Source organism: Excalfactoria chinensis, chromosome 2 (assembly GCF_039878825.1).
Source record: "Excalfactoria chinensis isolate bCotChi1 chromosome 2, bCotChi1.hap2, whole genome shotgun sequence".
Taxonomy (NCBI): domain Eukaryota; kingdom Metazoa; phylum Chordata; class Aves; order Galliformes; family Phasianidae; genus Excalfactoria; species Excalfactoria chinensis.
Genome location: NC_092826.1, coordinates 29,828,992 through 29,855,860, shown reverse-complemented (window position 1 = coordinate 29,855,860; position 26,869 = coordinate 29,828,992). Strand labels below are relative to the sequence as shown.

Here is a 26,869-nt window from a genome sequence, read left to right as displayed (position 1 = left end):
CCCTTACCTTATCACTACGTGCCCTTATAAAACATCCCTCCTTAGATTTCCTGTAGGCCTTGCCCCTTCAGGTACTGGAAGGCTGCTATAAGGTCCCCCCAGAGCCTTTTTTCCTCTAGGTTGAAGGGCCCTAACTCTCTCAGACCATCCTCGTGGGGGAGGTGTTCCAGCCCTCTGATCACCTTTGTGACCCTCTTCTGGACCCACTTCAACTGCTCAATGTCTTTCTTGTGTTGCGGGGTCCAGAACTGAAAGCAGTACTCCAGGTGGAGTTTCACAAGAGCAGAGTAGAGAAGCAGAATCACCTCTATCAATCTGTTGGTCACACATTTCTTGATGCAACCAAGGATATGGTTGGCCTTCTGGGCTGCAAGTGCACTTTGCCAGTTCATTTTAAGTCTTTCATCACTCGACACCCTCAAAAGTTTCTCATCAAGGCTGCTCTGAAAACATTCGCTGCCCAGCCTGTATTTGTATTCGGGATTGCCCTGATTCAGGTGCAGGACTTTGCACTTAGCCTTGCTGAACTTCATGAGGTTGGCATGGGCTCAACTCTCAAGCCTGTCCAGGCTCCTCTGCATTGCATCCCTTCCCTCTAGCATGTCAACTGCACCACTCGGCTTGGTGTCATCTGAAAACTTGCTGACAGTGCACTCAATCCCACAGTCCATGTTGTCTATAAAGACATTAAACAATATTACTTCCAGCACCAATCCCTCGCCTTCCTCTCTACCATACTAAATTTTTTTTTAGAAAAATTGCTTCTCGACAGAACTGCTGTCATCCTCTACAGGGGGAACACAGCCCGAACAGTAATACTGTAATTGCTGTAATGAGGAAGAGTCCTATAATTGCAGGTGAAGTAAAGGGTGTCACTGTATGTAACAGAGTTGGACTGTATGGCACTCACAGTTGGCAATTACACAGTTGAGTGCCTCTGGGTAAGGATTAGGGGGAAAGCAAATAAAAAGGATATTGTTGCAGAAACCTATTACATATCATCCAAGCAGGGTGACAACACCAATGAATTACTTTAAAGAGAATTAAGGGATATCTCTAGAACAGCTGCCCTTGTCCTTATAGATGACTTCTACTTCCCAGCTGTTAACTGGGAATATCATCTAACTGATATAAATAGGCCCAGGAGATTACTAAGGGAGTTTACTAGGAAACGTGCCCTCCCAGATTCGTTACTTGTAAACAGAGCGTCTTGCCAGTGAAGTGGCAATCAGTAGCCATCTTTGGCCACAGTGACCATAAAGCAGCTGAGTTTCAAATCTTTGGTGACAGGAAAACTGCCACCAAAACTTCAGCACTGGACACAGAGAAAGCAGACTTCAAGCTGCTCAGGGAGCTAGTTTGCAAGATGCTCCAGATGTTGGCATCCATCAGTGCTGGCCACTTCTAAGAGTCATATCTTAAGAACACAGGAACGGGAGAATTCCAGTGTGTTAGAAATCAAGCAAGAGGAGATAAAAGTTTGGCCTGGCTGAGCGGGGATCTTCTTCACAACCTTAGGTGGAAAAGAAAGTGTACTAACATTAGAATTAAGGTCAGGCAACACGGGAGAACTACAGGGACACTGTTTTCTATTGCAGGGAGAAAATTTGTATAGTCAAAGCTCAGTTAGGGCTGATGCTGATGAGTACAGTGAGGGACAGCAAAGTGTTCTCTTTCAAACAGCAAAAGGAGCACCAGAGAACACTGGCTCATTACTTGACAAGGTACTCACAGAGCTCACAATAAAATCTCTCGCAATTATTTCGCAGCGGTCTTAGAAATCTGGAGAGGTTTCAGCTGGCTGGAAATTAGCGAATGTTTTAATTTTCAAGAAAGGCAATAAATAGGACTGGTAATCACAGGCCAGTCATTTTCAGTTTAGTGCCTCCTTGTAAACAATATAGAAAATTATTCTGGAAGTTACTGAAAAACACTTGAAATAGCGTAGTCATTGGTTCATTATGTGAAAGTCCTCCGTCACTAACTTAATTGCCATTTACACCAAGGCTGTCCGTATAGCTCATCAAGGGAAACTAGTAGATGAGGGTTTTCTTCCTCTTCAGCAAAGTTTTTAACACTTACAGTGACTTGGGCAAAATGTCCAGCATCCAGCTATACAAGTACACAGTATGACAGGTTAACAATTGGTTCACAGGTCAGGCTCAAAGGACTATAGTAAATGGGGTTACATCAGGTTGGCAGTCACTACTGGGTTTCCATATGGCTCAATTTTAGAGCCCGCTCTCTTCTGTGTTTTTATAACTGATCTGTATGCAAGACCCTAAGGACACTAGATAAGTTGGTTAATGATACTAAGTGGGTAGAACTCAGCAGTAGGTAAAAAGGCCTTGCAAAGAGATCTTGGTAAATCAAAGAGCTGGGTGATCACTAACCACATTAAATTTAAAAAGAACAAGAGCCAAATTCTGCACTTGGGATGGGTACCTCCATATATATGTAGAGACCTGGGGGACAAGAGATTGGAGGGCAGCTTTGAAGAAAGTGGTTCTGGTTGTCATCAAGTTGAACGCAAATTAGCAGCGTGCTCTGGTAGCCAAAGGGGCCAACCATACCCTGTGGTGCATTAAGCCCAGCACTCTTAACACAGCAAGGGAAGGGACTCTCCTGTGCTGCACTGGTATGGCACAGTGTGCAGTTTTGTGTGCCACAAGATAAGGACATGAAAGTATTATACTGCATTCAAAGGAGGGTTATGAAGGTAAAGAGCCTAGAGGGGAGAGAAGAGAAGGCTGAAGGGAAGCATCATGGCAGCCTACAGCTTGTCTGGGACTGGTAATGATCTCTGCACTCTGGTGACAGTGACAGTACACAAGAGAACAGCGTGAAGCCGCATGAGATTGAGCGTTAGGAAAAGGTCCTTCCCCAGAGGGTGCTCAGATCCTAAAACTGGCTCCTCGGAGCAACAGCCATGGCCTTTAAGAAGTGCTTGGACAATACTCTCAGGCAAAGTTTTAATTTCTAACGGTCTTGCATCGACCCAGGAGATGGACTCGATGAGTGTCATGGGTCTTTTCCGACTCAGGACATTCTGTTATGATTTATTCTAGCTTACTAGACTATTTACCTTTTGCTGTACATTCTGCTTTACCATTCATAGACATGCTGCATCAGTACTATGCAGCTTTACTGGTCTTTGTAATCCAGAATCTCCACTTCCAAGTTTTTGATCTAGTTTCACTTCAAAAGTAGAAGGTAATTCTTTCTGGAAACTGCTCTTTTTATGACTGAGGTATTACTGTTGTTGTTTTTTTTGTTTGCTTTGTTTTCTTTCCTTAAGCCAAACTTTTAATTAATGCGTATCAAAAAGAAACCGATTAAACTGAGTTTAAAATGACCCAGTTACATTATGGGCTTCAATTAATTGATTCAGTTCCTTTCAAACCCAAGTGAATACAGATCTATATACTGCACCAGCTGTAACAGCAATTTGATTAATAATCTCAGAACATTCTACTTGGAACTGAAAACCCTTAAAGGGCAAATATATATGAATATACACACATGTATATACAACATCTATAATGGCAGGAAGTTTTTTTTTTTTTACTCAGTGACAATTTGGGAAAACAAAACAAAACAAAAAACTAGTAGGACCAGAAACAGGAAGTTTCTATTTGTAAGGTATTGAAAGGTATAAAAACTGCATGTAGCAAACAAACAACAAAGAAACAATGTAGCAGCACTCTGGTAACAAAGAGATCCTTACAATAATGAAAAACTACGAACAAAAAAAACACAAAGTTTTTCAACTTTTCATCTTCTGTAAAATTAGTCACTATTTCTCTTTAAAGAAGAGGAAAAACTTTTGAGTTTTCTTTCAGAATTAAAATGCTTACCTTTTTTTTTCCCTGAAGAAAAGGACAAAGTAAAGAAGCAAAACTTGCAATTCATGAATTGCACAGAGGTTTGTTACTAGTAACAAATTCCGGAAAGGGCTACTTCAATTTGTTTCAGTAATATTCATCCTCATCAAGTATCACAAAAGTCAAGAACATTAAAAAGCAACAGTTGTACAAAACTTCATGTAGCACAGTCTGTTGCCATCACCAGAAATACAAATATGAAATGACTTCAACAAGGCAGCTCAGTGTTTGGTTTTGATCCATCATTCAGTGGCAAACATAATGCAGAAAACACAGCCTGAGATTCATACTCATACAGAAAATCTTACTAGATGCAAAAATCTAACATTTCCCTAAAATTAAGCTAAGAAAAACCTGATTAATTATCCAAAAAATTTAACAGTCTCGGTATCAGTTGAAAAAAAATTTAGAACAAGGAAATCACCTGCTGACTTCAATGAAACACAGAGAATACTTAACCACACCTGTTTCAGTTTTACTAATCACGAAACCACAGCAAGAACAGCGCAAAAAATGAACTCCAGCAACTTTGCTTTTTAAGCAAAGAAGCTTTTTAAGAAGCTTTCTCCACTTCCTTTAGAAAACACGGATGGAAATTAATAACACTGAAACAGAGTCTAAATAAATCTAAATCCGCTACTCCATTCTTTGATGAAATTTAGAGGAGTATCACAGGCTAACAGCTGCAAGAGTTTCTCGAATTACTTTATCCCAGACCAAGAAGAGTTTATACCAATTGCCATGTTGTTAAACAGTAAAATGCCTAACACAAATTCAAAGAACTCACTATGCTGGATCCTGAGATTATGAAGTATGTTGCAGAAATATGCTCATTAATGAGAAAAATGCTTTATTCCCCATACAAAAAACAGAAGATCAGAATGTTACCTGGAATGATTAGTGGAAGATGCATGAGGGGACTTTACATTACTTACACTTTTCAGCTTGATAGCAAAAGCTAAACAATGTAGATACATATATATACATACATATATATATACTTACTGTGTAATTGAATTTTGCACGCTCTTTTCATTTAGAGTCATTCCGGGAGGTGGATCATTTTGCAATGCCAATAGTTCTTTTTGTAATCTTTTCTGAAGAGAAATTGTATAGAATAATTGAAACATTAAGTGAGTTTCAACAATAAGCACATGCATTTAAGTAAATTTTAATCAATTACTGAAAGCTAAGAACTTTAAATGAATCTAGTGATAAGCACAAAGTGTAATTAAAAGTAGAGAAAGAAGAAAGTCATCTCCAAGAAATCAAACTGCAAATTCACTGGCCTTAAGCTTAGAGTTTTGTCTCATTACAATTTTTTAACACTTACAACATCAGTCAGCAAACCATTGTTGCATTACAGAATTCATAGGAGTATCCAAGATTTTGTGATATAGTAAAGATGTAAATCATGCCATCATTCTTAACAGTAGATGTTCTGTAATCCCCATATAGCATCGCATTTACAGTTAATTTTATACTTTAAGAGTATAACTCTTCCTTCTCTTTGTTGTTCAAGATCATTCTACATGGCACTGGTGCGTTTTTCTTGTTCTAGGTCATCCCGAAGGACAGAAGACAAACTAAACAGGATTATGTGGTTTTGCCAAAAATAAACTACTTTATAACTTATAAACAACTGCATCTTAAAGCCTACAGAATAATATTTACAAAAGTAGTATACCACTAGGTCATTTAATTCTCACCTATTTTCGCAGGGATCAGTCAGTAACTGCAACCATTTTCTATACAAACTAACAGACCTTTGGTTTTATTTTGTTGTCTTTTTAAACTAATGTTCAAAGTAATGTCCCTGATGCTGAATCACAACGCAGAGGTGATGCAGTATTTCATTAATATATCTGAAATAGGGCTACAATTAATTCAGGCAGCACCTGAGGAAAAAGCCCTAGTACCTCCACAGTTTGTATTTTGAAATTACTTACTGTTAAGCAGCCCTGAAAACATGCTTTGTACCTGCAGTATGAAAGCTTCTGCCTAATACACGTTTTGAGTGTCCTATTTGTAAGAAATTAAACCATTCTGTTTTAAAGTGAAACATTATGTCAGAAAAGAATTCTAAAGGCTATTAGCGCTTTTACAGCACATCAACTATATTGTTGAAAATGCAATAACATTTCCATAAGAAACAGATAATTTACCAACATAATATATATAATTTACTAGTATAAGAATCAAATTAGACTTTGAGTTCAATTTTCTTTTCCCCAAATGGTAGAGAAAGAAGCTCCAGATTGTAACACCAACCATACTTAACATTGCTAACATGAATTAAGCTGAATATTCAGATAAAACCTCAGTAAAACAAGCCTCCCCAGAAAAAGAATCCTCTAACATCTCTACCATGCAAGAATAAGTTTCTTTGCTAAAACTCGTTTTCACTTGCTTTGAAATAAGGGAAACCACAGATAAAAGCTGACTGTCACTTCCTATCACACATGGAAAATTCCACTGCACACCTGACTAGCAGGAAGTTCCTAGGCATGGCTCCTGTGGAAATATCGGAAGGGGATGCCATCAGTCAAGAAACCTATCACTTTCCTGGACTCGTTCTTCACTTGGAACAATCTCCCATTCAAAAAATGAGTCTCAACAAAAGGCACTTTTTCCCTCAGTCTCAGTGTAACTGTTCTAATCACATACCTTCCTCAGGTCTATGCAGGCATAAGCATTTGTATTATGAACATATGGATTTCATGCATCCCAACACTGCTCCACTTGAGAATATGGTCAGGAGAAAAAAAGCACACAAGAGCACCACATACTAAAGGATCCCAGCCCGGAGCAGCAGGAAACAGGACAGGAGACCAACAGCTGCCATCAGACAGCAGAGAAGCTTTTCATTTTTTCAAGGTTCTCTATCAGAGAAAGGTGCAACTTCAGCTATATCTACCATCTTAACAAAACTTCTTTTGAAATGAAAGGACAAAAATACCATTTCATAATCAATTTCCAGGTTTCTCCAGCCCCCATCATGACAAACTGCGAAAGTGTTAGACAGGTCAAGGTGAAAAGAGCGCTTCTAAGGTTTCGTAAGTGTTATTCTATCCACTACAGTCTAAAGATAGAAACAAGACAGTCTTTACACAATGAGAATGCCTTTTGCTAGACAAAATGATAAGCAGTTAAGATTTGAAGCTTCGGGATATAACTTTTTTCCCCCCACTTGGATAAGTAAAATATACAATTCCACTGCTCTTTAATACTTGATCAACCATGTCATACCAATCACTCACAGATTAACTGATAAACATACCAGGACTCATAATACGCTTTTACCAGAAGCTTTAAGAATTTGCTCTATCAAGCATCAAACTCTACTACTTCCGCAGAGTAACAGTCACCTACAGAACTCCTCTGGAAGATGCTATCCAGTACCCTAGAGAAACCAGACCAAAATGTGTACAAGGAATAATAATCTACTAACCAGAATCCATTCAAATACTGAAAAAGAGGGAGCCAACTATCGTTGAGAAAACAGTCTTTTAATTGGCTACTTTGGTCAATCCATTCCTCCCTTTGACTACTCTCACAATATAAAGTGTTTTCTTTACATCTTACTGAAATATCTTCCATTCCAATCTGTCTGTTGCCTTGGCTTCTACCTATAAGGAGTCATAGTTCGTTATCCCCACCACCCATCTGGCTACTGAAGACATCAGTAAGAACTCCCCTCTGTCTTCTCTTCTTTAGAATGAATAACCCCTTGTACATGATGTAGTTCAGCCCCTCATCGTCTTGGCAGCCTTCTGCTGAACTCACTCCAATACATCTATGTCCTTCTTCTAGAAGGGATCCCTAAGAACATTACTTCAGATGTTGTCTCAAGTGTCAGAAAGGACGAAGACCACATTCTTCCAGCTGCTGCCTACTCTTCATTCTTGCACACAAAGCCCAGAATGCAGCTAAAGATAATCAGAAGACTTTGAAAGCACTCTCCAAAGTTTCTGAAAATAGACACTGGAAAAGGGACTGTTTCACAGGGAGAAAAGACTTCCTTGTGTCTGACAGCCATGAAGGTAGCAAACTGCTTTTCAGCAACAAAACTGACATTAGAAGTAGCACACATAGGAGGATAATGGATAACAGATTAACACCTTTTCAATAATCTTTGCCACCTCATTTATACAATCTCACAAACTTAAAGCTTGATCATTACTAAAGCAAGTCACCTTTTCACCTTTCTACTGTAAGTACAGATCAAAGATACTTCTAAATATCATTGAAGTTAAAAGCCTTTACTGCTTCCCACGTTACCTCTGTTTGTTCTGCTGCTTTTGCAATTGGAATAATTTTCTTCACAGTAAGAAATGCAAGTGAAGTAAATTACACCAAATCTCTCCTCCTACTCATCTTACAGAATTCTGTTTTCAGCGTACCTTAACAATCTTTACTAAACAGACTATTCTTTCGACTTTTTATCTTAAGTATTTCATTTTTGCTGCTACCTTATTAAATAGGTTATACACAAATATATACAGAAACTTCGACACTCAAAATCAGCCACTTCGCTGAAGCCTCACAGTTGCACAGCTGGGAAGAATGTTCACTCATTATACTTTTGTACCTATATCCCATGAATTTGTCTCCTCCCTCTAGCAGCGCAGTGCTCTTTTACTTGCATTCAACCTGCATTCTACCCTGGTTTCAGCTGGAATAAAGTTAATTTTCTTCAAAGTAGCAACTAGGCAGCTATATTTTGTATTCTAGATGAAAAACAGTATTGACAACACAGTGATGTTTTAGTTGTTGCAGAACAGTGCTTACACAGACTCAAGTTCTTTATTTCTCACACTGCAATGGCAGTGAAGAGGCTGAGACACACACAATAGGGACATGACACAACTGGACAGCTGGCCCCAATAACCACTGGGATATTTCACGTAAGTCCTGGTCAGCAATAACAGCTAGGGAAAAAAAGAGGGGGCAGTGCTGTTTGGAGTTACAGGTTATGTTTTCTCAAGTGACCCCTACACATGACATAACTGTGACTTCCTGCAAATACCTAAATGTTTACCTACCAATGCAAAGTTGCAAATGGATTCCTTATTTGCTTTCCTTGCACATGCAGCTTTGGCTTCATTTATTGTGTAGGCTTCAACCCACAAGTTCTCATTTTACCTTTGCAATTCTTTTCCCCATCACACGATAGTATGAGTGAGCACCTGCATGGGATCTAGTTGTCTGTTCTGTGTGGTTAACCCACAGCAGCACTCACTGCCCACAGCCTCACCAAAGAACACTAGTTTGTGGGCTGCTCCTTTTTACTTGTGACCTAGACACACTTAAACCTCTCCTTCCTCCCACCCCCCTCCATTTAAATACATTGTAGCCTTCTGTGCTGAATCCTATTTTGCTTATTTTAATCCTTTTTTCAACAGCAGCTTCTCCATTTGTTATCACTTTTGTATTTCCTTAAAATCCCAGTCATTTCCAGATGCTTTCAGAAAGCATGGTAGACAGCACAGGCTGCCCTCAAAATACATTTTGACAGGTCCTGTCAGCTTGACAGAAGGGAGACAAACTCCCTTCCTCAGTCAGATATTCATCTAAAACAGAGTAATTTCGCTTCAATTAAACTACAGCTTTAATACCTTGAGATATTTTAAAAAGGACACAAAAAAAAAAAAGAATCCATTAATTTATATCACATTTTTCTTGCTGGCTCATTCAAAAGTTACAGTTATACAAGTAAAAAAATATCTGCATCATCAAAAAACACCTACTGTTCCACTTCCAAAACTGTTACTACACAGAAAAAGAATGGAAATCATGCCAGTTCAACAAGATAGGGACCTGCAGGCCTGTCTGACCTCAGTACTGGGAAGGTCATGGAGCAGGCTGTCTTGACTGCAATCACGCTGCATGTGAGACACAACCAGGGGATCAGGCCCAGCCAGCATGGTGGGTTCTTGAAAGGCAGGCCCTGCTTGATCCACCTCATCTCCTTTTACGACCAGGTGACCCACCCAGATAGACAAAGGAAAGGCTGTGGTTGTAATCTACCTAGACTTTAGTAAAGCATTATAGTTTGTTTCCCACAGTATTCTGGAGAAGCTGGCAGCTCATGGCTTGGAGAAGCATACTCTTCACTTAAATAAATAAATAAATTGCCTGGATGGGCAGATCCAAAGAGTGATGGTAATGAGTTAAATCCAGATGGTGACCAGTCACAAGAGGCTGCTACTGGGGCCAGCCCTGTTTAATATCTTTATCGATGATCTGGGTGTGGGGATTTAGTACACCCTCAGCATGTCTGCACATGACATCCAGAGGGAAGGAACTGTCTTTTGCCTTAGGGTAGGAAGGTCCCACATTGGGATCTGGACAGGCTGATTGATGGGCTTCAACAAGACCAAGTGCTGGGTCCTGGTTGGTCACAATAACACCATACCTCGATACAGGCCTGGAGCAGACTAGCTAGAAAGAAAATAGAAATAGCGCAGTCACTAGGACTAGGGAAGCAATCATCCTTCAGTACCTGGCACTGGTGAGGCTGCACCTTGAATACTGTGCTCAGTTTTGTGCCCCTCATGACAAGAACGACACTGAAGCAGTGAAGCAAGTCCAAAGAAAGGCAATTAAGCTGGTGAAGAGTCTGGAGCACAAGTCTTATGAGGTGTGGCTGAGGGAGCTGGGTTTGCTTAGGCTGCTCAGGAGAGACCTTACCGCTCTCTACGGTGACCAAAAAGGAGGTTGTACAGGTGAGGGTTGGCCTCCTCTCCCAGGCAACTAGTGATAGGGGAAAAGGTAATAGCCTTAAGTTTTGTCAGGGGATGATCAGGTTGGATATTAGGAAAAAAATTCTTTTCAGAAAGAGCAGCGAGGTGCTGGAACGGGCTGCCCATGGAGGTGATGGAATCGCTACTCCTAGAGGTGCTCAAGAAAAGGGGAGATGTTGCACTGACTGACAAGGTCTAGAGCTGTCACAGGCACGGGTTGATGGTTGGACTAGATGATCTTAGAGGTCTTTTCCATCCTTAATTTTATGATACTATATGATTTGTTTTTAAAAACTGCCAAAATGGATGTCCTAGCAATGTATAACTTCTATTCACATAGGTCACCCCAAAAGTATACTCCTATTTACTTCCACGGAAACAACAACAGATACAAAGAATACAATAATACTATTTGATAGAGCACATACCCAGCCACAAAACACTATTTTTCAACCTGTCATCACCATTATTAATGCATTTTCATCAGCTCGTAAAAATCTGCACCAGAGGAGTTGACCCATTCTTGCCACCACTGAAATGCACCACCCACCACCACCTCACTGTGCAGTTTCCGTAAATGTTCAGAAAGCATTTGTCATGGTTTTGCAATGTTGTAATTTTGCTATCAGTATTCCACATCATAACATCATGTTAAGCATAGATAATTTTGATGAATCTGCTGCTCACAGAAGGAAGACTGAATGTCCCAGGGAACACCACGGTCAGTCATATGACCAGGACTATATAATCTCACTTCAGTGCTGGACTCGTGCTCTTGGATCCTGCCAGCCAGGGGGAGAGCCGTGTGGGAGCGTTCCAGCCGTTTCGCCTAGAGTTACAGTAGGCCTCTCGGTTTCGGGACTCACTCTCTCTTATTTTACTTGATTCGTTAGCCTTAATTCCAATTATATTGCATTATATTGTGTTATTCTGTATTCCGATATAGTATTTAGTAAAATAGTGTGCCTCCTTAGATCGTTGCCGCTGTATTTATTTTCTTTTTCCCTGTTTTCTTTTCCTTTTGGGATAGCGGCCCTGCAGGCCGTCTATACCCCTGTCATGGGTGCCGGTAGATTTTAGGGTAACCTAAGACAGCATTGATGAATGTCAGTGTATTTCTCCCCCCATACAGAAAAATTCAACTGCACGCCTTTGCTTCACCCACACTTCTACATCAGACGCCATTTTGTCAGAGCACCCCTCTGCTGCCATCAGTTGCACAGCAACATGTAATAGAAGACTGGTGGAAAGGTTCAACATCTGCTGCCATCCCCCAGCATTTCCTTCTGACATCATAAGCCAGCATAATAAATTAGGAGGCATTACTTTCAGAGCAGCCTTGATTTCCTACAGGTATCAGAGACTGTTTGGTTCGGCGATTTTGAGAAGCCATCTTTATAGATGAAAGCAGAGGAATACATTAAAGAAAAAAATATATATATATTATTTATCACCTGGAAACTCACTTAAAACAATTCCCCAAAGAATTACCAAAATCAGATGCTTAAACACTTAAAAAACAACAGAAAAAAAAAAAAAAAACACAAAACAATCCAAACAGTCGAATCCTAGTGGCTGACAAACATCCAACACCAAAAAGCTATCCAATCTGCCCTATCTTTGGCATGATTTACTGCCTCATCATCATTAAGCATCCATGTCATCTGTTCTTTGCTTTTCTTTTCCATTAGCAGGTTCATTCCTTTCTTCACCTTCCTTTTACGTGATGAACAAAAATCTTTTCAAATCCACTAATTAAAACAATGCACCGTAGGTAGACTTCACTCTTTCTTTTACACTGACTTTCATGACACTTGCTATATTTTCTCCATATGGAGACAGCTTTCCACTGTAAATTAGTATTTCTTTCTATGAACTTGCAGCACTTTGACACTCAGCAGTCCTTCCTCACTGGCAGGTCTCCAGCTGTGTTGTAAAATCTAAAGTAAATATCATTATTAGTTTTGCTTCTTTTTCATAAAACGAACCAAGTACATCGCTCTTTTTATCACATATTCAAGTCGCTTTCAACATCTCAACCAGCTCCTCTAAGTCAAAACACAGCTAGTGCAGCTACTCATTCCCACAGTAGCCCCCATCACTCCCCCAGATGAGTTCTATACATTTATGCACTCTTGGGATTTATGCTTTCAGTACTGTTCTTTTTCATATCATAAGTTCATCACTCCAAAGCTTGTGCTAATCCATCTTGTCATACAGACATTCGCATCCTGCTTGGTCACTTTTGATTTAAGACAACCGAAGGAAAAAACAAAACAAAACTGAATGGAGTCAAGGAGTTACCTACATAAAAGGGAAATAAATGAAAAACATACAGGCAATCTTAAATTGATCACTTATTTTTGAGAGGATTTTATGCTTAAGCATTTCTAATACAACTTCCAACTAAACAAAACTAAAAAGGATCGTACACAAAACATTCACTACCTAGAGAAAAGAGGAAGAGAAGAGCTGGAAGATCACAAACCCGAGAGCAGATAACATCAATCTTTTAGTTAAAGGAATAACCAGCTGCAAAAAGCAAAGAGCAACAGCACAGCCAGCAGTCCACATGACTATCTTCACAGAGGTGGAAGCCTTTGAAACCAAGAATACTTAATTCACCTACCTCTACAGAAAAGAGCAATTCAAGGATGAAAACAAAGAACTTAACACTGATTCAAACATCAGTTCCTAAAAGTTTACTCAAGTAATTAAAGTTGCCTTACATAGCAATGGCTTGTATTCTACTGCTAATTCTGTCAAACAGGATTTGTGCAACCCTTTCTATTATCCTCCACAGATTTTCTCATGTGTCAAACACGTTAAGACTCCTCAAAGCATATGGAGCCAAGAATAAAATTAACCGGGTGCAACAGAATTCCTGCCAGCTTCTCAGACAGCTGACAACAAACTTTATCATTTCAATCCAAAAAGATGGCAGCCACTGTCTGCCACAGTTCAGGTTTATATTTATCTCCAAAGCCAATAGCTTCTAGCAACCTTTGCTAGGCAAAAACATACATTCTTCTTTCTCCAACATGGCACACGTCTTCCTTTGCCAACTCTAGAACCAGCGCAGTAGCATCTCAAATGCCACAGTTAAATTTCTCACTTGTGTTGATTCCTGAAGAATCACATAAAGCAGCAGAGGCAGGGCAAAACCCTATAGAAAGAAATGTGGAATGAGGGACAGAGTGGCAGCTTAAGATAGGAGGAGATTCAGAAGTTGGCAACAGAATTTCAGAATCCAGCCCCTAGAATCAGTGAGTTTAATTACCGAGCACCATTAAGCCAGATGTTATGTATCACAGTATCAGGTGTCTACTTCCAGTTCTAAGTCCATTATCACAACTCTGCTAACAGTTCCATCCCTCCTTCACAAAACTGGACCCCAGAGAGTTATAAGTCCAACAAAGCTATAAGCCGCAATAAAAAACCCAACCCAAAAGTGTAAGAAAGTAAGGTACGCTTGGCAATAATGGTCACAACCAACTATGAATACACAGGATGTTGAGAACTATTAAAGCAACCAATTAATACTGTTTCAATTAAGGTACTGGACCTCATAAATGGAGTGGGCAAAATACACATACACTGTTATATTAGCCATAAAATATTAATGCCATAATGCAACCAAATTCAATAGTGTGTCCATATTCCTGACTTATCTCCTTAGAGCTGAATATACTTCACAAAGGAAAATGATACAGAAAAACAAAAACCTGAAGAAAGCTCACTGCATACCTTCACATTTCTGCAATTCTTGAATATTCAGGTATTTCAAGAAATGTCACCTAAGAGGTGCAGTTCTTTAAAAGGGTAAGCTGAAAACTAATAATGAGCTTAGTCAAATACTCTACCTGTGAGCAATCTTCTCTCTTCCAAAAGTTTCAAGGCAATTTGAAAAACAGAGCTGACTGATCCAAGAGGAGTTTCAGTAGAAGACAGGACATAGGGCAGCTAGAACAACTCTCTCTAGCAGTAAAATAAAAACTTCAGTAGAAAACAAGTATGCAGCTTCCTTTCATTTCTGCTGGAGGAAGTGTTCCACCGTCACACCTTTTTCTCTAACATAAGCTGGGATGGGCAACTGAGCTGGAATGTGGCAGCCTTTTCGCTCTGAGCAGTAGAGAACTCAGTAGCCAGAGTCAGTTAAGTGCTATCATAGGGACACATAGGAAAAACTAAACTGAGAAATCTAACAGCAATTTTGAAATACTATACACTAGAAAGGTCTCTCAAAAAAAATCTGCAAGTCATTTTTGTTAGAAATCTATTTCCAAGCATCAGAAATACCCTTCCTTTATTGTGATAAAACACGAAAGAAATAGCTCTCTAAGGCCGCCAAGACCTGCACTGTAAATGCAAATCTTTATCTAGTTTTGAGACCTGCAAGGAAGAAAAGCAAACTCATAAATAGAAGTTAAAGATTAATCCCCTAAGTGCTCCAGTCTTCTGCTTTATGATTCAATCCACTGCATCCCAAGAGGACCCAACAATATTTCTCCAGTAACTGCAAACTACTGTCTTGCAAATCCAAAGACTTACAACTGTCAGCACAAAAGCATCCTGTAATAAAGTCTTGGCAAAAAACAAACAAGCAAACAAATAAAAAACCCTTACATTTTGTTTTACGGGTTTTTACCTCCTCCCTCATTTAAGTTACAAAATATCTCATGAAAACATCCTTTTTGAATAGGGGAAGTTTTAACATTCGAGAGATGTGCTCCTGCCTTGAATGAAGGCAAATGGTAACCACGTACCAGAATAGCTGTCACTAGGCTGTAACAACTCTGTTGTGACAACACCACCATGCTGTTTCATAAGCAGAGCTGTTACAAGTCTGCTGGCACAACCCACTAGCTGGAAACAACAAGAGCAGCAACAACCCTACTTTTGGTATTTTGGTTCTTCCATTCACATATTTCTTGCCGAAAAGCATCTCGGATCTCAGGGGATATGAAATCTGAAGCATTGGAAAAACAGCTCTGCTAGTGAAGCAACACTTCTACGGGAAGAAAAAACAGCAGAAACAAAAAAATCACATTGTTAACAGCAATATTGCTGCAACTGCTTCCAGGTTACTCTAGTTAGACAGCCAAATTTAAATACTGAAAGCTGTCACACAGAAGAGAAACAAGTAAAGATTAAAAACAGACACAGCTAATATATGTATATATATATATTTAAAGTAAAAGCAATCAATAGAAAAGATGCAAGTAACATTTACTGCAAACTAGAAATGCTGTCTCCTAACAACTGGATCATTCAAGAAAGCCGCAGCAGATGACATGTTCCATTATTCAGGTGAAATCATTTGGCCCAGACTCCCAAACCCACAAGCCACCCAGACACTTGACTATCACAATCCTGAGAGAATTCTTTCTAATCAAAGTTCTTATGGTAAGTTTTAATCAAGGCCCAGAGGAGGAAGGAAAAAAGATGAATTGTCTGATGTGCCCAATTAGAACTGCAGCTTCACACTGCAGAGCTGCTTCACAAAATAATACATCCATAACAAAATAAAGCAGGATTTGATTTTTAAGAATTGTTTTTCAGTTTGATCTATTTTTGGCCGAATATCAGGTTTTCAATCTGTACTCAGATGCAGAAGCAGATTAGTCCCCTCCTTCTTATTTCTAATAAAACATGTTAACATCTGGCAGCCCAGTTCCACGATACTCTCCCAGACCGATCCATGGTTCAAGTCCTGAACATCAGGCATTTTGTGCATTGCTCTCTTCTTAAGGGAACCTAAAGGTAGAGCGTGAAGAAGTTTCCACCCATAACACTGGGATGTTCTGAACACTTTCAGATCCCACTAGGAATGGGGAAAGATGGGTGAGTGGTGGAGCTGACCTCTCAGCTCAGTAAACAGGATATTATCTTTACATGCTCTACTCCAAGATATTCTAAAACAAAGCAACAAATATTGAATGCTGTGGATTTCTCAATATTTGCCCAGGAGGTCAGAGCAACAATTTATTCCTCTTCTAAAAGGAATAAATAGTATGACTGAATTGGTGGCTAAGAGACAAGATCAACTTTAAAGGAAAACTACAAAACAATTAAATAGAAGCCAACAACCACACATAAAGCCACTCTGCACACCACAGCCCAAAATGCTTTTTACCAGATAATCCCATTTCTGACACTGAACCTTCCACTTTAAAGCAAATTAAATGAAACCCACTAATGAAGAATAAAACAGACAGCTAATAATCTGCTTTTGGAATTGATTCTTCAAACACAACAATGCCCAGGAAATCCCCACATGGCACTAACAAATCGAACAAATAACTCAGTCGTTGAAGGACATCATTTAGGCTGCTTCCGTTAAAGCAAGGAATTTACAACAATAACATAGGTTGGCATAATGAGGACAACCACACATCTACCAGGGAATTTCTTATAAAGAATAATCAAGATATACGACTGGATTCTGACAAAAAGAAAAACTCGTTAAAACCGCATACAAAAGGCCAAATAGCATTCCCAATCACATCCTTCTGTCCTTTCTCACTGAACACCGAATGGTGGCGTTCCATCCCCTTCTTTTTGTCCCCTACATTAATACTCTGCTTTAATTCCAGTGAGAAAGGTGACCTCCGATGGAAGGGATGGTGGGTGACCAAGGGAGGAAACAACCTGCAGGATTCCTGAATACCTTCTGAAAGCCCTCAGTTATTATAAGCAGGCAGAAGGCAGGTTACTTCACCTAAGTTCTACCACCAAAGGTTGTTTATCGCCTCTATAAATAAAGAAAAAAAACTTTAAAATTACTTTTTGTTTCAGTTTGCTTTTAACTTCACTTATTGCCACCAACTCGCATGATACTATGATACGATACACCTCTGCCCATACAAAGGGCAAAACACAACCCTAAGTACACAGCTGACAGTCCTTTGCTTCTTCACAAAGATGCAGCATTTTTTTGGAGTGAATGACCTTCATCCTCACCACCAACAACCTCGGCAAGAACTTCAGCTTGCAAACTACTTGAAAGCTCCTCATGAATGTGAAACAAGGCTGCATACAAGATACGATCATTATAGCAAATCTATCTGTGCACTGCTATGACAATGGATGAGCTCCATGGAAGTTGCGCCTTGCCTCTTCCATATTAGAGGGGATAATTTAACCACTTAACCTCATGCAGTATCACCAGTACAGCCCATAACTTCATAGTGAAGTGTTTAGTCTGACATTTTCTGCTTGATGGAATTTGACCAAACAAATGAAGTGCTCAACCGCCCACCTTTTCCTCATTATTTCAGCTAAACTAAGCTGCTTTAGACTATTATTTACAAACCCAGAGCTTCCCAAGGGCACAGCTTAACAAGACAACATTCCCTGGCTTTTGCAAATCTATTGTCTTCTATTTTCTCCTTCTCAAACCTAAGAGCAGGAATAGAGCATTATGAGAGCGAACAAAAAATGTCTACCATCAACTGGGATAAAAGTTCTTCACAGCAAATGTCGGCCTGCTCTTATCTTACTGCTTCAAATAATACACACATTGATGTGACATCAATGTTCAAAATAGCAGGTTGAAAGCTTTCATACTTTTCCATAGTCCAGCCATACAGTTGGCCTATTTGGGAGACAAATCTGCTGCTAGCCCAATATATTAGCTTCTAGTAAACTGAAGTCTCCCATTGCCTTCTATTTATAAAGGGAATTCTATTCTAGCCCACAAATTCTGCAGCTGTTGCACAGCTAAGTATTTCCCAAATCATTTTATACAGGTGTAGATACAAAACAAGCACATGAGACTCCTCAGGGCCTAAAAGAACTGAACTATTAGCTGTGAATCTTTAATGGACTTCCAGCCCATTCGAAGTAGTAAATTAAAAACAACAACAACAAAACAGATCAAACAAACTCGTTTTGGTAAAAAGCAAATGCAAGTTTTACATTTACCTCACTGTGTTTTGACCATAAGCCAAAACTAATTTGCTCCATCGCAGTACAGACTGGTAACTGAAGGTTACACAAAGGACTGGCAACCACTAAGCGGACAGGAGAAATGCTTTTGACTCTCTGCTCATTCTGATCTTAATTACGGTATTCGCACCTTCTGGTTTTAATATTTTATTATTATCTAAACATTATCGACAGTATTTCACCCACAGGCACTACTAACTATGTCACATAGTTGCTACCAGTAACCCCACCGCGTTTACACCTCAGAATTACTTATACAGCTATAGCAGCTACTTAATTTTCACTGTTTACAATATTTAATAGAAATAATGTTCTGTGCCTGGACCTCCAACAGCACAGAACAAGCATAACACCACTGAGGTTCCACTCAAAGTTCTATTCACTGAAGTTCTTTTCTTGTCCCCTTCCATATCCCCCCGTTATATTTTCTGACATTTGGAAACCAAGAATCCTATTGCTTTTGCAGTAGCATTCCGATTTTGATGCATGCAGGTGTTTAGATGTTGGCCTCACAGCAGGCAGTTTTCAAGGGCAAAAAGAAAAAGTAAATCAAAGTCCTGATAACACAAATGCCTTCTGAAGGCCAACAATCTACAATCTTTACTGCAGTTGCTTGTGTCATTAATTACATTAGCTTTGAGTTTAATCAGTTTTAAATATCTACAGGTACAAGCTTCACGTGCTTAACGTAATGAAAAGACCAGAGGTGATAAAACACTCAGCTAAAGCAGTTCCCATAGATGCTTGTGAAGGCCATTTAAACGCACGCTGCCACAACTCAAAGCTTCAAGGAACTCAGCATTAAGAACGAAGAGAAGCAAAACAGGAGTAGTTAAGACCTCAGATACAGTGATCTTCCAAGTTTTAGATGCAAACAATTGTTACTTGTGGGCTTAGGAAAAGGCAGTGCCTACGCAATACTTAGTGCTGAAATTATATATTTTACATCATGTCTAGCTTTAAACCCAAAGATGCAATGCCAAATCTTCTTTAGCAAGTTCATTCCATTCGCTTGCTCTACAGTAGTCACAATTTTTCAGTTTGTTTTGTTTTGTTTTTTTCCTTTTTCCAGGAAGAAATTGCACAAGCTTGGACTTTTATGAGAAATTCTTGGGGAAAAAAAAAAAGAAAAACACCACTTGCCTAATCAAGGTTTAAATCAATCCAACAGCAAATGAGTCAACGCTTTGGATGATAGTTATAAAGCAAGACACGGGATCACAACAACGCTGACTTCTATTATTCTCGCAGAAGCCTTACAGTAACCTACAACAGGTGTCCAGCATCAACAAAGCATGAAACTTCAATATAAAACTTGTGAGTATGAGTCATTGTGTGCATAAGTTACATCTCATCAACTGAACTCCAGTAGCTACTTGGGTTGAGTAGCTACTTCCCTGACTGTGGCAAAAAGCAGTGATCGGACACAGTTTCAAAGCTTTCTTGCTAGGATGCCTGCATTTCCTTGAGCTAATCACAGAAATTTTGGTGAATAGCTAAAAACAAAGTCTAATTGACCAAGAGAATTATATCGTTGTACAAAATTATGGCAGCTTAAAACAAGACTAAAATGTCTTCTACGTACCAACGAACTATGCTGATCAGAAATACCAATGACACTGCCATAACAGTACGGTGAGACTTGCATATTAAATGTTAGCACCGATTAATTCAATAACGCCGAATGGAAAAATCACTTGGAATTACATGCAACAGCTTCTTTTGTTTGTAAAATGTTCTTCACTGGAAGAATTCCAATTTCAAGGCCAGGTTGGACGGGGCCCTGGGCAACCTGATCTAGTAAATGTGGACATTTGGTGGCCCTGCCAGGCAGGGGGGTTGGAACTTCACGATCCTTGAGGTCCCTTCCAACCCTCTGTGTCTTTACAACACACAGTTTAAGGTTTCCCATTTACTCAAAACAACAGTTCCTAAGGAATTTCTTTTCCGTTTATCTAGATTTTTAATACAGCATAAGCGAATACCTAAAATTCAAGAAAGAAGTTATTTCAGAACGTTATACAAATAGCAGGATGTAAACAAACAAAAAGAGCTCCGTAAATTTGTCTCATCAAAAGACAAGAGGACAAAATTTAAAGCACAATCTTACAGCAACTACATCTAAAACGGAAGCAATTACGACATTGGATCCACGATAGCCATGTTTACAGGAAGAGAGTACAACCTCCACACAACCCACTTTTGAGACAATATTTGTCATTCCTGTATCCTAAACAGCCACACTTTTCATAATCACTCTTTCTCTTTTTAAAAGGGGATCAAAAAGAAACAAGGGTGATGCAAGCTACAGAAGGTCATTTTATAGGCCAAATACAGCAGCACAGCCCAGGCTTACTGAGGCCCATAGACCGTCTCCCTCCTTCATGTTTCAGAACTGTTACTTCCCTATATTGTTTTTCTCCCCACATCGCTTTATAAAAGGTTCTGCTTCATGAATGACTGCCTCAATTCTGCACTTGAGGTTGTAAAGTTTGACCATATATAAAAAAAAAAAAAGGAAAGCATTATAAAAACGCATCTGCCAGATTAAGCTGATAAATCAAAGACGCATCAGGCTATCTGTCTAAAGTACTGCTAAATCAAGAACATTCTGTACAGTATGTTCAAGTGCGTTCGAGTTCTTGATCCCATTTCATCTCAATAACTCAGAAAGACACACAGTTATTTTTATGGCACTAAACATCACCGGTAGAATTTTTACCCCATAAGGTTCATCGTTCTGACGTTTTAACTCTCACTAAGACTAAAGCTCGGCTATCAGGACAATTAATCTGATTATTTCTACACTCCAGGGTTGTCCAATTAGCAGTGACAAAGAAAAATAATTACCAGAATGAAAACAAGAAAAGAAACAGCAATTGGAGAAAGAAAACAGAAGCATTCAAGCACCATTAAAATGCAATAAGAAAAAAAAATAAGGTAAAGCAGAGCAGTTACAGGTGAGGTAAGAAAAGACAGAGGCTACAGCCACCAAACCCAGTGATCCTTTGTCCTGGGCACGTCACAGTAAATCCCCATCCACTCCAAACAGCACACAGTGAAAGCGATCCATTCTTGCAGAGCAATTTCTGCAGCTACTATTTAAGACTCACTCCTTCGGAGCAGGTATGAATAAATAATTCAGCTGGAAAGACCTGTCAAGCAGCAGGGTGTTTCACACCACCGTACCTCCAGCAGCCCCATCCATCCACCCCAGCCAAACCAGACGCCAGCTGCCCGCAGGACTGAAGCTGCATCACCATCTCGTTTTACACAGAGGGGACAACAGGGCCACGCGGGTTCGTGCCCGCCTGTCGCAGCCCCCCCGTCGGCGACAACCACAGCCCCAGATAGACGGAGCCCCTGCCCACGTCCTCGTCACCGACCTAACGGGGTCTCTAAGGGGTGCCCCTACGTCTCCCCCGCCCCCGGCTTCCCCAAACCCCACCAAGGGACAGGGACAGTACCGGGGCCTCCCCTCCACCCCCTCACCTCGCCTCCGAGGACTTTCTGGGTCGGGGCCGTCCCCGCTGGGCCTCCCTTCCCGGAGCAGCTCGCTCCCTGAGCTCCGCTCCCCACGCCTTCCCCACAGGGCCGCTGCCCTCCCGCCTCCCCTCTCCACAGCCGGGGCCCGGCCTCACCCCTCAGCTCGCCCCTCCGCTCGCCCCAGCCCTGCCGGACTCCTCTTGCCCCTCGAGCGACTCCGTACGGAACCGCCGACTCCCCTCAACCACCCGCACCGCTCCCGCAGAGAACTCCCGCCGCTCAGGGAAACGGCGACGCTCCGACTCCCGGCCCCGCAGCCGGCCTCGCCGCAGGCTGCTCACCTGCATGGACGCCATGATGGATCCTCCCCCTCCCACCGCGCCGCCAGCCCGCACCCTCACAGACGCAGCACCGCGCGCCCGTCTCCCTCCCCGCCCTCGGCGGTCACGTGGCCGCAGGGCCGCGCATGCGCCGGGAAGAGGCGGTGCGGGCGGGCGCCAGAGCTCCCTGACGAGGCGGGCGGGCTGGTTTTGTCCTTGGTCTTGCTGCTCTCTCTGCGTGGGAGGGGTGCGGAGCCGGCGCGGGCCGTTGCCGGCCTCCGGTTGCAGCCGGCCGGCCCGGCGGGTGCGTCGCCTGCGGAGGGGCTGCCCGGCTGGGGCCCGTCAGGCGGCCGCGCGTGCGGAGGCCGTTGGGAAACGCCGGGCGAGCTGGGGAGCGGGGACGCGTGGCCGCCGACAGCCGGTTTGTGCTGCGCTGCTGACGTTGTTCCTCACGAGGGAAGAAGCTGCTCTTTACCTTCCGCCTGGCGCTACCGCCTTTCTGCGTTTCCTTTTGTTTCTCTTTCCCTGACGTTGTAGGGACAGACGTGCCCGAGCTAGCAAGGGCGGGTTGCAGGTGGGAGCGTTTCTGGGTTGTTTTTAGTTCCTTATTTGTGCCTTTTGCGGCGGCTGTGGGGGTGAAAACAAACGAGCACCGCAGCCAGCCTGCACGCAGTCCATAAAGAAAGCACCCTGTGGCAACACCTTCTGTATAGCCATTACTCCTGCCCGAGTGTTTCAGGCATACCTGGTTCTCAAGGTAAACCTCCACAGGGCTTCTTTGGAAGACAACCCCTTGGAATTCCTAATGTTAGCACATGCATAAACACAAAGACTCAGTAGAGATGCTGGCTTTTTAGCTACAGCCTCTGTCTCCCTGCTGGCCTTGCTGTATGTTCCACGGACATTCTGAGTCCCCTCACGCCTGTAGTTTATGGTATTGCAAAGAACCCTCTTGGATCACCCCTCCAGCACAGGCAGCACCTGATTTTCCTTTTGAAGGTGGCCTAATGGGTGCAGATCCAATTAAATGGCTGAACAATAGTTCTCTTTATATTTACCTTTGAAATCTGCCACCTTAAGCTTAGAACTGATGGGTCTGGGACATCTGAGAACCTGCTTACTTTCTGTAATCGTGTTATTTGATGTGATGCAAGTTATTGCTTCCACCTTTAAGTGTTACCTTCTGGTATGTTTTTATGTATTCTCAACTTTGAGAACAGCTATCTGGAGAAAAACAAAAGCTCAGCACAATGTGGCGTCAGATTCCAAACTGTTTCAGTGTCAGCAGTGTTACTGTTGGTAAAGCAAGCATACAAACTCCAGAGCTCTGAATAAACAGACCAACAGAAGGCAGGAGTATCATTGCTCCATGAGCCAGATGCAGAAAGGAACGAGCCTATAGGCTTCAGAGGAATTTGCTGATGACAGAAATGAATATATGTCAATTGGAGTAGGAAATGAAACCGTCCCAGTGGAAATAAGGATGGAATAACTGTTGTGGTCAGCTAAATCGTACACCTCTTGCCCTCTAAATCCAACCTCAATTCTCAGTCATACGTGATAGACCCCTGAAGCCCTGCAAGCTGGCATTGCTCTTCTGCCTTCACTTAAGTGACACTGAAGTGTCAAAAGGCTCAGTATTGTGCTTTCTTAGAAGTGATACAATCTCTCAATGTGTTTTAGATCACAGAGATTTACTGCATTCAATTGACATAGAAGGGTTGTTTTTGTTTTTCCCCGAAGCTCTTCATAACTGTCTTGGGCAGTTACAATATTAAGCAGAACATTGCTGTTGCTCTTAACTGTTTCACTAGATGTTGTTATTTTTGCACGATTCAAGCATATGTTTATCCTAAAATACATTTCTTTACGCCATATGCCACAAAGATAGCAAGAACATCAAGTTTAAGCAGTGGACATGTGTTGAGCTATAAACATGGACATATTGACTACTCTTGTTGATGTAATCACAGGAAGACAAAACTGATTCAAAGCCATTGTATTCTGTTTCTTAACCTTGTTCTAGAAAACACTGATCAAGGTCAGAAGTCACAAAGAGGCATAGAAGTGTATGTAAGAACTGTAATCGATAGAAATATGTCTTCAGCTCTGTAATAAAGATCAATAATCTCTGAACAAAAAGTGGCTGTAGCAAAAATTAAGACCTTTTAAACATCCTTACGTTCAAGAAGTCTTTTTGTTGTTGTTGTTCTTTTTTAAACCACCAAAGCTTTTCATTCTTAAAAATAAAGACACCTACTACATTTTAGGCTACAATATTGTTTACTGAAGTTCCTTAATCTAGCAGCAGATCCCATTCCTCAGGATAACAAACATGAGAAACAAAGTTCAGGATTTGCCCTTCCCAGAAGTTATAAAGTGGAGATGAGCTATTTCCCACCCTGTCTTAACCAAACGTTTAAGAAACTGAACGGTTACTCTGCAGCTGAAACTTGTGACCAGAAGAATCCAAACACCATCCATAAATGAGCTTCTAGTTTGCTCTTGCACAAGAGGTCTATTTTACACTACACATCTTTGTTTTTTTTCAAGTGTCATGCAACTGACTGATATATCTGTGCAACTTCTTTACGTCCTCACTATTGCTGCAATAGGGGCAGCTGGAGAATTATCCCATACCAATACCTCAATAACCTGTATTGGAGGCAGTGTTATTAATAAGTGTTTGTACAGTGCATAATGCCATAGGGATTCAAACACAACAAGAAAAGAAAATATTATTAGCAGACATTCAAGAAGAGTTTAGTGAATACGAGTATTTTCTTCCTTACAGTGTTGTCCCTGACTTTGTGATGGCTCATACTATTCTTTGTTCAAAGTTACTCTGTAATCTAAACAGTGAAAAGCCCCAAATCCCAACATGGGTAGATTTCACAAGGAGCTGGTTATAGTGTAATTTTGCTGTTCATTTTGGTGTTGACCCTTACCTATACAAAATGTGAGAGAAACACTCATGCAGTTAACCCTTAATCTGTTGCAGCTGTAGAGATAGGAACCGAAAGATTTGTGGTGGGTTGTGTGAAGGAGAGCTTCCTGCCTCAGCCAACTTAGGTTTTTGCCAGAAGCTTCCTATATGGTGGTCCTAGATCACAAACACAAAAAAAGCTGTAGAGGGAAGAGGAATTTCACAGTATCACAGTATCACAGTATCGTGCGAGTTGGAAGGGACCTTAGAGATCATCGAGTCCAACTCTTGGGATTCGAGCCCTCTGTGTAGCGAAGCAGCACTTCTACCCCTTGCTCCACAGGTGGGATTCGAACCCCGGGCCACCGGTGTTGCAAGCAGCAATTCTACCACTGCACCACCAGGGCACACAATTTAATGCAATATCTTCATTATTTCAGGATATATTTTGCTCTGGTCTGATCAAATGCACGATGATGACTCACACAACTAATATATGTGGTGCAAATCAGGAAAACTGCAACTGTACCTCCTGCTAAAAACATATCTGAAAATATACATGAATTAGATTTAAAAATCCACTTTTCTGTGTGCTTTGCATTACCTTGAGTTTGCAGAAAAAGAATGCAATCAATATTCAGTCTGCGTTTCTCAGATTATTTTCTGATCTGTCCAACCAGTTTTATAAAGATGAGCTATTTTTACTGATCAGTGTTCTTTCCATTCCACTCCCTCCGTTATCGTTACCAATATTTATTCCTCTGCTTTCCCCTTTTCCCTATTATCATTCTTCCTCTGCTATAATAACACGTACTTGGTTTCTATTGTCTGAGAACACTGTACATTTTAGCCTTCCATCTTATCTCTTTCTCCCACAGAAGTTAGCTGCGCGTTGACATCAACCTCCCTTTGTGGCTCCAGCAACATAGCAACCATAATCTGCAGTGCCAGGAGACTCCGTCTCAGGAGCACAGAGGACTACATACCTCAGAAGAATTGTGCCAACTTCTCCCACTGCCAAGCTCATAGGCACCGAGCTTAAAACGTCTGTGGAACAGAGATCTTCTGATAAACACAATCTTGACGCACCTGCACAAAGCACCATCTGTGTCATACTAGCAAAAGGGATAGAATCAAACCAAGACAAAAGCGTGTCAAGAATACAAATGAACTACATAAACAGCCAAAAATGTGCTATATTTTCAAGATGTCTTTTGCCTCTGAAATGTTACTGCTATTTATTCCTTACTTATTTTCATCAACTGCTTCTTCTGTTTTTATCTTACTTAGCTGAGAATACTAAGGGGCACATTTACCACTTCTTTCTCAGGTCTTTCAAAGGAGCAAATGCAGACTAAGGGAAATTATTTTGAACTTGCTGCAAATGCAGCATCTTCAGAAGGCGAGCCTGTTCTATGATGTCATACATTTCCATTTCTTATACTATGTAGGATTTAGCCATTCTACAGCTACTGGACTATCTGTACATTTCATCTTAACCACTGGGAGACTGAACTCCTGTTGTGGTTTAACTGTGACAGGCAGCTAAGTGCTCGC

The 26,869-nt window shown here is 41.0% G+C and overlaps 1 protein-coding gene across 1 annotated transcript in view; it reads right to left on the bottom strand.

The window, feature by feature from the left end:
• Window positions 1-22,555, bottom strand: part of UBE2W (ubiquitin conjugating enzyme E2 W) — a 34,723-nt gene extending 12,168 nt beyond the window's left edge. Inside the window, exons 1-2 of the mRNA XM_072330101.1 lie at window positions 22,408-22,555; window positions 4,890-4,981 (exon numbers count right to left, since the gene is read on the bottom strand). Coding sequence (XP_072186202.1) covers window positions 4,890-4,981; window positions 22,408-22,422 — 107 coding nt within the window. The 5' untranslated portion in view covers window positions 22,423-22,555. The remainder of the gene's footprint in view (window positions 1-4,889; window positions 4,982-22,407) is intronic.
• Window positions 22,556-26,869: the final 4,314 nt, after the last annotated feature.